Genomic DNA, 12,214 nt, shown 5'->3' with positions numbered 1-12,214 from the left:
CTGCATATATATAGTACTTGTTAGGATAATTTATATGCATATACACACATATGATGAGTTTAATAATAGATCGAAAGAATTATTACTTACAGGCAATAGCAGCTAATGATAACTTTGTCCAGAGAGGTCAGGTGGCATAGTTGATGAAATTCTGCAAAGTCAACATACATAACATCATCGCCACGGAACCAATGTTCGTCTCTAATTCTGACACCAACGCAGAAGTCTCCACTGGTAGACGCCTGCATGTACCACTTGTTTAGCAGGTACATTTGCGTCCCCAGATCAGATAAGGCTTGAGGGTTGTATAGACTCTGGCCTAGTACAAATTTTTTCTTCCAAATATCAACCTCCGCCGCACTCTCAATGTTTCCATCACCAAACATCTGGTAAAGGTCGAGACCAGTCTCATCAAGAAATTCACCAAGGTGATCCAAATCGACATCCGGAGGTATGTTTGCCTGATGCATTAATCCTAAATTCGAACCATATTCATTACCAACAACTAGCGGGGGGATTGATTGGTGCGCTTGTTGTCCGAGTTGGGCAACTCCTTTCCCTGCCCGCTTCTTTTTCTGTGCCGCCTCAATTGACTTGGTGAGAGTGCGGTCATAGTCTGATAACGTTGATTTGGACGGCTTACGAGATTCCCGCTGTTGATGCTGGTAAGAAATCACCTTTTTTCTTAAAATATCCGGAGCTACGAAGAAGTACGGTTTCTCTGGGTTTCTCCTTGCTTCTTGATTCATTTTAAGTTTGTCATAGAATCTAGACATGTCTTTTTTATATGCATCAGTTCCTTCTTCCTTCTCTTCAGATATTATTTTGGGAATAACCCTTGGTTTCACGGTGGCTTTCTTTGCAGGCGGGGACTGGTTCTTCGTTTGAGGGGCTGGCCTCTTGCTAGGCTTCTTGGTAGGTGGGGGCGGGGGAGGCGTTGGAGACCTCCTTGGAGGTGTTGGCAGCGGCGTTGGAGACCTCCTTGGAGGTGTTGGCAGCGGCGTTGGAGACCTCCTTGGAGGTGGCGGCTGCGGCGTTGGAGACCTCCTTGGAGAGGGTGTGGATGCAGCCTCGTCTTCCAACACAATGTCATCGTACAGAGCACTATGATGATCTGGCGATTGAACAATTGGATTTAGATTGGGGGAGGATCTGCTACAAAAAAAGGAATGACATATTATTATGAGCAGATTGTTAATTATTTAAGCCAATACAAATTAATGATGTAGTGTTTTCATCCGCACATACCTATGGTGAGGTAGTTCAGGAGGAGGTGGAGCCGACATCCCTGGAATGATGATGTAGCGCTTGCGCCATAGAATGAATGTCTTCTCCGCTTCTCCTAGAGTCTTCTCGCCATCACCTCCAGGAATGTCAAGAGGCAAATCACTAAAACCTTTTTCAGCTTTATCTACCGAGATGGTGGCATATCCTTCTTGGATTATATTCCCATGAATCCTTGGTGTCTTGGTTCGGTCGATAGGATTAACAAGACCGATAGCCACCTTGATTGTGGAATTCTCCTTCGGAATGTGTAGCTCACACGTTGTACAAGGTTCAGTGACGTCATCCACAGGGAAGCGCAGTCCTGTGTCCCCTTGATTTGGTATCTCCGTGGAAGCGCAGCTGCTTTTCAACTGAACAGATTGGCTAATGTTGATTCCTGGCTCTGATGCCTGCTTGCTTGCACTCACTGCTATTTGCACTTGCCTTTTGATTTCCTCCTGCATTCTCGCTTCAAGGTTTTTTTTCCCGCTCCTGTGCTTCACGCACCGCTTCCTCCAACCTCTGGAGCCGGTGTGCCTCTTCTTCCTTCTTTCTCTGGCGACTTCTGTAGGAAGGTCTGTCCTGAGGGAATCCATGCTCCCACGAGACACTTCCTTTGCCTCTAGTTCGGCCACCATGTTCAATAGTCCCGATGGCGTATGTCAGCTCATCCTTCTCTCTGTTGGGCCTGAACGCACCACTAGCAGTAGCTCTCTGAGCATAAAACAATCTTTCTGCTGCTTCTTGCAGTCTTGCGCCATAAACGCACTTCCCTGTCTCCTGGTCTAGTGTTCCCCCATGAGCGAAAAACCAATTCTTTGCACGTTCTCCCCACTCGAGTGATTCTGGTCTGATACCCTTGGCAAGAAGGTCTGCTTCCATTTTGTTCCACTTCTTAATGGCAGTCGGGTAGCCACCTGATCCCAAGGTATGGTGGTATGTCTTCTGTTGGGCATTATGTTGGTTCTTTATCACCCGACTCACACCCTCTTCCGAAGTCTTGTACTGTACAAACTCATCCCAATAGGGCCTCTGCTTTGAGATCGGGCCTGGGACAGTAAAATCTGGTGCTATGTTCTTCTTGACATACGTCGTGTATAGGTGTTTCTTCCAAGTCTGAAACTGGGTGGCCATCTTCTTCATTGCCCAATCCCTAACTCGCTCCTTCAATTCATCACCATCTATTATATCATCATAATCATCTGTTTGGAGCGTGAAATGTACCAAGACATCATTCCAAATTAACGCCTTGTCACGATCGGAGACAAAACTGATATGAGGAGCATTGGTCTTCTTCTTCCATTCACGGGTACTAATCGGGAGTCGGTCCCGTACAAGGTGACCACAGTGGTGCACAAATTTCATTTTATTCGGCCCCCCCGGTTCTCCTGTATCCACATTGAACTCTGAGATGATGAAGCGACCCTCCAATGGCTTTTTGGGACCTCGAACATTTTTACTCTTCGTTGTAGTTGTTGATGTCGATCCAGAGGGCTACAAAACATAAACATTATTTTTAATGTCATGAGCACACATAGGACATATGATAATATATATATATAGCTAATAATAAAAAATATATACTTGGCCAATATGTTGTTGCTCATTTTGTTCAAGAGCTAAGTACTGACTCCCGTCATCTACATCCTCTTGCATGTTATTTTTAGCACCATCATCGCCGGCAACTTGAGTGCCAGTGTTGATCAAATTCATCATCAACTCCTCCTCATCCATATTTCTCGGGTCGGCCATCTAGCTTCAAAAAACAAAACCAATATATAGTACGTCAAATCTTTGCTTATTACATGCGTAAAATCTACAAACAATATGCATTATTAAATCTTGCCCCTCGATCACGGACGCAATTCGCCACACTAGGACGAACTACGTCGGTACTAGGGCGAATTAGGGCACGAGAAAGGGCGGTGTGACAAGAGTGGCGGTGCTCCACTCCGCCGTATATATGTCTGTACACATGGGTGAACGAGGGCGGCGGTGCTCCGCCGTATACATAGAAACGCATGGACGAAATGCATATGAATACAAATGACGTATATATACGTGTCGGCGCGGTGGCCGGTGTGCTGACGACGATGACGTGAGGCGGGCCGGCGTGCTGACGACGACGACGACGACGTGAGGCGGGCCGGGGCGGTGTCGGTGCGTGATGTTGTGATCCTATGTACCATGTGATCAACCATGTAGTCATTCATCATATGAGAAAATTCTATGTTAATAATATAAGTATAAGTCATTATGAAATGTAAGTATATGTGTCTTATTGCTCATATAACCATTACTATTTCCGAAATGATAAGAATTTATTTTCTTCTTTTACAGGCGATCTCTGATGCTATGATATAAAGTTTGAAGATAGTCTTCCCGGAAAAAATATGTAATGCTCATATTACTTTAGCAACATTAATATATTATATCTGTATATTCAAAGTTCACAAATGAAGAAACATGTGATATTTTTGATAAACTAAAAAACGCTTAGTTTACAAACTGGGTATCAAAATTGAGTTCCTATTTGACCATTATATATCCTACAACAAATCCTTCAAAAAAAAAGACCCTACATGAATATATTTGGATAAAATTTCGTTAACAAACATTGATCTATGAAGATAGAAAAAATTCTTCTATTAATGTAGCGTTGTTTCCGAATAATATATAGCGTGTTTATTAACAAACATATCTTAACAGCAAGCGGATGGTTCGTAGCGTTGTTTCCGAATAATATATAGCGTGTTTATTATACAAGCCATGGATTTATATCGATCCAATTAATTTCTAAAGTAATTTTATTGGTGATCCTTAATTATACTTGTCATTTAGAGTTCCAAATATTCAAAACTTGCCTTAAGATATGTTTTTATTTAAAATCATTTAGAGTTCCAAATATCGGCAGTGTACCTACTGGAGGGCCTCGGGCCGGCGCGGTGGGGCAACGCGCGGTGGAGGGCGTGTCAGGCGCGGAGGAGGGCGCGGTGGAGGGCCACGGGCAAGCGCGGAGGAGGGGCACGGGCGCGCGCGGTGGAGGCCGCACGAGGAAGAAGACGGCGACGCCGGTGTCACGGAAGGCGAACAGACGCGGCGCGAGGAAGAAGAGGGCGGCGGTGTTCGACGAGGAAGAAGACGAGCGGATCGATCTGCCAGGCGCTGGAGGTTATATAGCAGAGGAGAATTACTCCCGGTGCCATCCACCAACCGGGAGTAAAAACCCTTTACTCCCGGTGCGTGTTACCAACCGGGAGTAAAGGTACCTTTACTCCCGGTGCGTGTTACCAACCGGGAGTAAAGGTATACCTTTACTCCCGGTTGGTAACACGCACCGGGAGTAAAGGATTTTTTTTGGCGGGCCGCGAAACTGCAGCCCACCTTTACTCCCGGGTGGGCTTCCCACCCGGGAGTAAAGGTGGCCTGCAGTTTCGTTTCCCGCCTGTTTTAAGCAATAGTCTTGTTACATACAATAGAAATGCAATAGTTTTTATTAAATACATAGTAAATTAAATAAAAGGCATAAAATTATTTTGTTAAAAATATGAATTTTATTTTTGTTTATTGCACATAGGAAAAATCGATAACCTAACTTTTTTTATTTTTTGTTAGAATTATAAAACATAATGTAACTAATATTTATTATTTCGTTAATGCAAAAATGTAGTGTTTAATTAAAATTATTAAAATTATTGGTTTTGGACAGGAAATTTGTTTTCATATCATTTTAACGTTAATATTTTAATTTTTCATCACTCAGTATCCTAATAATTTACCTTTTTGAGAGAGAAATCCCACCAAATCAAACATTGATTTAATTTAAAACATGACATAATAAACATCTGAATTCACAATTATTACATAATATCTCAAACACACACTATATTAAATCACTATATCATCAAGTGGGCACAGCAGTGAACTTCTTCTTTATGTATGTCCCTTGGTTATGATCGCTTCGTAACCATGGAGTGTCCTCATCATTTACCAAGATGCTAGGGTCTTTGTTCACTTTGAAGGGCGGAATTCGGTCATCCTTTTCATATTCTTCTGACATGTCCGACTTGTCCTCAATTCCCACGATGACTCTTTTCCCTGAAAGAACTATGTGGCGCTTTGGCTCTTTGGTTGAGTCATTATCATTTTTCCCTCTTTTTGGTTTGGTAGACATATCATTGACATAGAACACCTGATTCACATCCTTGGCAAGGACGAATGGTTCGTCTTTGTACCCAATATTACTAAGGTCTACTGTTGTCATTCCATACTCGTTGTCTACTGTTACTCCGCCTCCGGTCACCTTGACCCATTGGCACTTGAACAATGGGATCTTCAAAGTAGGTGCATATTCTAGTTCCCATATTTCATCTATGCGTCCATAATATGTCTGCTTATTCCCATTCGGGTCTGTGGCATCTATGCGGACACCACTGTTTTGGTTGGTACTCCTTTTATCTTGGGCTACTGTGTAGAATATGTTCCCATTTATCTCGTACCCTTTGTATGTGACGATATGCCATGATGGTTGCATAGCCAATAAATACAGTTGCTCATGGATGCTCTCATCACCTTGACATTTTTTTCGCAACCAACCGCCGAAAGTTTCCATGTGCTTATGCGTAATCCAAGCTTCAGTCTTCCCAGGAAACTCGGATCGTAAGAGATCCTTGTGTGTCTCAATATACGGATCTACCAAAGAGGAGTTCTGTAGAACTGTGTAGTGCGCTTTATTGAAATAATCATCATCCGTACCAATATATGTTTTCCTCCCTAGTGTCCCCTTTCCGCTTAGTCTCCCCTCATGTCTCGATTCAGGAACACCAATCGAGTCAAGGTCGGGAATAAAGTCAACACAGAACTCAATGACCTCTTCTGTTCCATAGCCCTTGGCGATGCTTCCTTCTGGGCGAGCACGGTTGTGAACATATTTCTTTAGGACTCCCATGAATCTCTCTAAGGGGAACATGTTGTGTAGGAACACAGGACCGAGAGTGAAAATCTCCTTGACTAGGTGAACTAGGAGGTGTGTCATAATATCAAAGAAGGAAGGAGGGAACACTAACTCAAAGCTGACGAGACATTGAACCACATCATTCTGTAGTTTAGCTAGATCAGTTGGATCAATTGCCTTCTGAGAAATTGCATTGAGGAATGCACATAGCTTTACGGTGGCTAGACGTACATTTGGAGGTAGAATTCCTCTTAATGCAACTGGAAGTAATTGCGTCATGAGAACGTGACAGTCATGGGACTTTAAGTTACAGAATTTCTTCTCTGGCACATTTATAATACCCTTTATATTCGAGGAGAATCCAGATGGTACCTTGATGTTGTTTAAGCATTCAAACATGATTTCCTTCTCCTCTTTGCTTAGAGTGTAGCTAGCAGGACGTAAGTAATGGCGTCCATCATCTGTCTTCTCTGGATGTAGGTTGTCTCTTTCTCTCAAACAACGCAGGTCCTGTCGTGCTTCAAATGTGTCCTTAGGCTTTCCATACACACCCATAAAGCCTAGCAGGTTCACACAAAGATTCTTCGTCAGGTGCATCACGTCGATCGAGCTACGGACCTCCAGGACTTGCCAATAGGGTAGGTCCCAAAATATGGACTTTTTCTTCCACATGGGTGCGTGACCGGTAGCGTCTTTCGGAATAGGTTGGCTTCCATGTCCTTTTCCAAAGACGACTTTCACATCATTGACCATATCGAGTACATCCTCACCGGTTCGGTTGCGAGGCTTGGTCAGGTGGTCTGATTTCCCTTTAAAATGCTTACCTTTCTTTCTTACGGGGTGATTTGCAGGAAGAAATCGACGATGGCCAAGGTACACGACCTTTCGACATTTTTTCAAGAATACACCTCTAATATCACCGAAGCAGTGTGTGCATGCATTATATCCCTTGTTTGACTGTCCTGAAAGATTACTTAGAGCAGGCCAATCATTGATTGTTACGAACAACAATGCTCGCAGATCAAAGTGTTCCTGTTTGTACTCATCCCACACACGTACACCTTCTTTATTCCACAAAATGAGAAGTTCATAAATAAGTGGTCTCAGGTACACATCGATGTCATTGCCAGGTTGCTTCGGGCCTTGGATGAGCACAGGCATCATAATGAACTTCCGCTTCATGCATAACCAAGGAGGAATGTTGTAGATACTTAGAGTAACTGGCCAAGTGCTATGACTACTGTTCTGCTCTCCAAAAGGATTGATACCATCTGTACTTAAAGCAAACCTTAAGTTTCTTGCGTCATTTGCAAACTCCGGGAATTCTCTGTCGATTGCTCTCCACTGGGACCCATCAGCAGGGTGTCTCAACATATTGTCTACCTTACGGTCTTCTTTGTGCCATCGTAACAATTTTGCATGTTCTTTGTTTCTGAACAGACGTTTCAAGCGTGGTATTATAGGAGCATACCACATAACCTTGGCAGGGATTTTCTTACGTGGACGTTCGCCCTCAACATCACCAGGGTCATCTCGCCTGATCTTATACCGCGACGCATGGCATACCGGGCATGCATCCAATTTCTCGTACTCTTTGCCACGGTATAGGATGCAGTCATTAGGACATGCATGTATCTTCTCTATTTCTAGCCCCATAGGACAGACAACTTGTTTTGCTTCGTAGGTAGTGGCGGGCAATTCATTGTACTTCGGAAGCATCTTCTTTTGGATTTTTAGTAACTCTCCAAATCCCTTGTCAGATACACCATTCTTTGCCTTCCATTGCAGCAATTCTAGTGTGGTTCCCAACTTTTTCTGCCCTGCATCACAAGTTGGGTACAACAATTTCTTGTGATCTTCTAGCATCCGCTCGAACTTGATCTTCTCCTTTTCACTTTCACATTCTCTTTGTGCATCACGAATGACCTGACAAAGATCATCAGCCAGCTCATCTTCTGCGACTACCTCTTCTTCAGCTTCTCCCATTGCAGTATCATTGAAGCACGCACCATCAGGAATAATATCATTGTCGTCCCATTGTTCTTCTTCATCTTCTTCCATTACAACACCGGTTTCTCCGTGCTTTGTCCAACAAATATAGTTTGGCATGAAACCCGACTTGAACAAGTGTGAATGAAGAGTCTTTGAGCAAGGATATTCCACCGTATTCTTACATATGGCACATGGGCAGCACATGAAACCGTCGCGTTTGTTTGTCTCGGCTGCACGTAATAAAGAATGCACGCCGTCAATGAACTCTTGTGAGCGGCGATCAGCATTATACATCCAATGACGGCTCATCTGCATTACATGACATAAATATCATATTAAAACCTAGATCATAATTAATTATTTATACAACATGCGTGCCACCACAAAAGATACAAATTTATGAAAGCATCGCTACAATGTAGACAATCCCAACTACCACTAAAAGAACTAAAGCTAAAATACATTTCAGGAGCACAAGGATTTCGCGACCAATCTCAACTAAAACAGACAGATCCCCCGATTGTGCAACATCTTTGGGCTTCTTCGGCTGGATCACTGCCTCATTAGCCGCCGTATCTGCCTGTTGTGCAAGATATTTTTGCACGAGTTCAACATACTCTTCCTCCCAGTAGAAGCCTGAACATCGTCCACTGCCATCCCACTGAAATTAAAACAAAAAATTAGAACTTTAATCACAACCATCATGAAAATAGGTATAAACTAACCATAATCATTAAATACGATAAAATAACTCACATTGCGATCCGGACACTTGTAGAAGATACGATCCTTGTTGGGACCCTCCTTCTTCACTCGGTACTCCATCACAATCTTCATCTCATCACGACACTTGCCGCATGGAATGAGAGGAAGGCCCGGCCTAAGTCGCTTTGGAAACCCATGAGAGGCCGAGGACCCGGAAGCAGTTGCCATCTACTCTCTATACTCATTTTTTAATACACTATAAATTTCTTCTTTTATAAACAAATAAAATTAACAAACTATAAAATTATCTAGATCTCTAAACAATGATATTTTTAATGGTCATTGTGTTCTCGTCTTTTACTGCGGCAGGTAAGTAATTCATATGATATTTCCGCAAATTAACAGAAGAATGGGAATGTACACACATAACAGACTACTACGACGATATCGGGACGTGTGAATAAATAACCATCCGTACTAGTTGACCTTGCTTACGTGATCATCTCGGCGAGCATTTCTCCACCGGACAGCACCGTACTTGGTCAAGGAAGAGCTCCGATTCTATGAGGAAGGGAACACGGTCTCCCACGACCGTTGTCGCTCTCCCTCGTAGAATCAAAGCTCCTCCTTGATGTCCGTTACCGCTCGACAGAGAACATGCTTGCCGAGCTGAACACGGTCCGCAAGTTCAACTAATACGGATTTTCTATAATTTTCTAACTATTTTCTAAGTTTTTATTTATATATACTACGTTTAGGTACGGTGATTGACAGACTACTACGACGATATCGGGACATGTGAATAAATAACCATCCGTACTAGTTGACCTTGCTTACGTGATCAGCTTGGCGAGGATTTCTCCACCGGACGGCACCGTACTTGGTCAAGGAAGAGCTCCGATTCTACGAGGAAGGGAACACGGTCTTCCACGACCGTTATCGCTCTCCCTCGTAGAATCAAAGCTCCTCCTTGACGTCCGTTACCGCTCGGCAGAGAACATCCTCGCCGACCTGAACACGGTCCGCAAGTTCAACTAGTAAGGATTTGCTATAATTTTCTAACTATTTTCTAACTTTATATTTATATATACTTTAACCTTCTTTCATGTAAATATGCAAGCTTAAAGTGATTTTGAGCTCAAATTGCTTACAAATGAAAAAAAACCATAATAAAGAACCATAAATATATATAGTGAATAAAATGGCATAAGAAAATGGTAAAAAATGAGAGTATGAGATTGGTAACCTTTACAATTGAAGAATCGACGGAGGAATCGAAGAATGGATGGAGGAACAATGGAGGGAGGGAGGAAGCAAGAACACTACTGCAGTGAGCTTCAAAATGTGCTGAGCTCGGGCTCGGGGAGGAAGGAGGAGACGGCCGATTTATAAAGGGAGAACATTTAGTCCCGGTTGATAGATCCAACCGGGACTAAAGGTAACTTTCCAACCCCGGGCGCAGCCACGGCCCGGGAGTAGACCTTTACTCCCGGTTGGAGCCACCAACCGGGAGTAGAAGTCTACCTTTAGTCCCGGTTGGTGGCTCCAACCGGGACTAAAGGTCCCTGCCACCTCTGTCTGGCGCAGTAGCCGTTGGGCAGGGGCCTTTAGTCCCGGTTGGATCCACCAACCGGGACTAAAGGTATTTCTAGTCCCGGGGGCAAAAAATTCCGGGACTAGAGTCCATTTTGACCGAGGATCAAAGGTCTGTTCTCTACTAGTGTTAACGGAAGGAATAGCAGACCTTAGATTTTGTCCTTCTCCAACAATCTCAGTTTCCTAAATGATTTTGCATTGTGAACCATGAACAATTTCTAACCAACCAAACCAGTTTTAATAGTTTCTTTGTCTCTTTGAGGTGAATGCTTCGCCACCATCGTTTTAGTGTCGATGTCTTTTTATTTCACAAGCTCAATATGTTTGTTAGGCGTCGTGGATGAGGGTCTCCTACCCCTGCTTTCTCTTATTGTTCCGGTTTGCTTTGAGTTGTCTACCACTGTCTTGGTGGTTTGTAAACTATGCTACAAGAGATCTCTCGTAATAGCGCCATGTAATCTCTCGCAGGTACAGATTTTCGTATTTGCCAATGTATTTGCAATGGTGTAATCATGACAGTATAGTTTATAGGTGTAATCATGTCACACGATTTCATTTCATAATAACAAATCCAAAATAAGTGTTCAAACTTGACTCTATGGTTTCTAGTGAAAACGGAGGTGATAAATATATATGTACACAAGTACTGTCTTGAACGAATTATATATAGTGACGACAAATCGTACAGATCCTTCCCGGGAATTTCTTCTATGAAGACGTACGCAGTAACGCACGCCATCGCCATCATCGTCGTCGTCATGTCATGGCAATGTATCCATATCCATCGATGGCCACAAAGAAACAATCCTCGCAACAGCCGTCAACCCCAGCTACACCTACAAAAAGACGACGACTAGCTCCTTGTTCTCGCAGTCAACTCATAAGCCACCTACAAAACCGATGATGGAACATTCCATGGCCACAACCACGAACAATGCCGCCGGTGGAAGCAAGAACCACCTGTCGTCCTCGCAGCACGGCAGTGCGTATGGCCAGGCGTACTACAGCCAGAATTCTGGCGAGCCCAGCGACGCGAACGACAATGTGATGCCCATAGTGTTCGTTGCCATCACCGGCGTTGTCGTGCTGCTCAGGATCCTCTGGTGTGGCCTCCAGAAGGACGACGCGGAGGAGCAGGTCGCCGGAGGTGGGGACAGAGTGGGTCCGCCGAGCAGCCAAGCAGCAGGCTTGGCGGACAGGGATCCTTCGATGATGGCCGCCGTGGAGGTGCCGCCAGTTCAGGCGGCCGAGCCGCCGCTGGTGTGCACGTACCGGAAGGAGGACGGCTGCGAGGAGGACTCGTGCGGGGTGTGTCTGGCGGAGCTGGCCGACGGCGAGGCCATCAGGGTGCTGCCGGCGTGCATGCACTTGTTCCACGCCGCCTGCGTCAACGAGTGGCTGCGCGGTCACGACACCTGCCCGCTCTGCCGTGCCCCGCTTGTCGCTCCCGGTCCCGGCGACGACATCTAGGCGTGGCCATGGCCATGAACTCCTTTCTCGGCAGCCAGTCAACAGTTTTCTCTTACTTACTAGAAGTTAGTAAGTCATGGTACTGTATTACGACCTACTAGAACTGTATATACTACAGAAATACATGAAGTTATTCGTCGTCATGTTGTCTGCGGCGAAAGAGAAGAGGCTGCGACGAGATTTTCGAATTTTGCTTGGAATGGAACATGTTACATATCGATTTTTTTGACT

General features: G+C 44.3%; 2 protein-coding genes across 3 annotated transcripts; one reads left to right on the top strand and one right to left on the bottom strand.

Annotated features, from left to right (window-relative positions):
* Nucleotides 1-8,375: 8,375 nt before the first annotated feature.
* LOC136485768 (uncharacterized) lies at nt 8,376-10,562 on the bottom strand. Of its 2 annotated transcripts, XM_066482609.1 has the most exons (4): nt 10,164-10,562; nt 8,969-9,152; nt 8,675-8,873; nt 8,376-8,521 (listed from the first exon to the last, which is right to left on the bottom strand). In XM_066482609.1, exons 2-4 carry the CDS (start codon nt 9,143-9,145, stop codon nt 8,499-8,501), a joined length of 399 nt encoding a protein of 132 aa, XP_066338706.1. In that variant the 5' UTR covers nt 9,146-9,152; nt 10,164-10,562; the 3' UTR covers nt 8,376-8,498. The 2 variants fall into 2 exon arrangements, 1 of the variants encoding a protein (XP_066338706.1); XR_010766542.1 differs by lacking the exons at nt 8,675-8,873; nt 8,969-9,152.
* An 866-nt stretch (nt 10,563-11,428) lies between these two features.
* LOC136489709 (E3 ubiquitin-protein ligase EL5-like) lies at nt 11,429-11,983 on the top strand. The gene has a single exon (XM_066486273.1). The coding sequence runs from the start codon at nt 11,429-11,431 to the stop codon at nt 11,981-11,983; it is 555 nt and encodes a 184-aa protein (XP_066342370.1).
* Nucleotides 11,984-12,214: the final 231 nt, after the last annotated feature.

Source organism: Miscanthus floridulus, chromosome 10, assembly GCF_019320115.1.
Source record: "Miscanthus floridulus cultivar M001 chromosome 10, ASM1932011v1, whole genome shotgun sequence".
Taxonomy (NCBI): domain Eukaryota; kingdom Viridiplantae; phylum Streptophyta; class Magnoliopsida; order Poales; family Poaceae; genus Miscanthus; species Miscanthus floridulus.
This window is presented reverse-complemented; position numbering and strand designations above follow the sequence as displayed.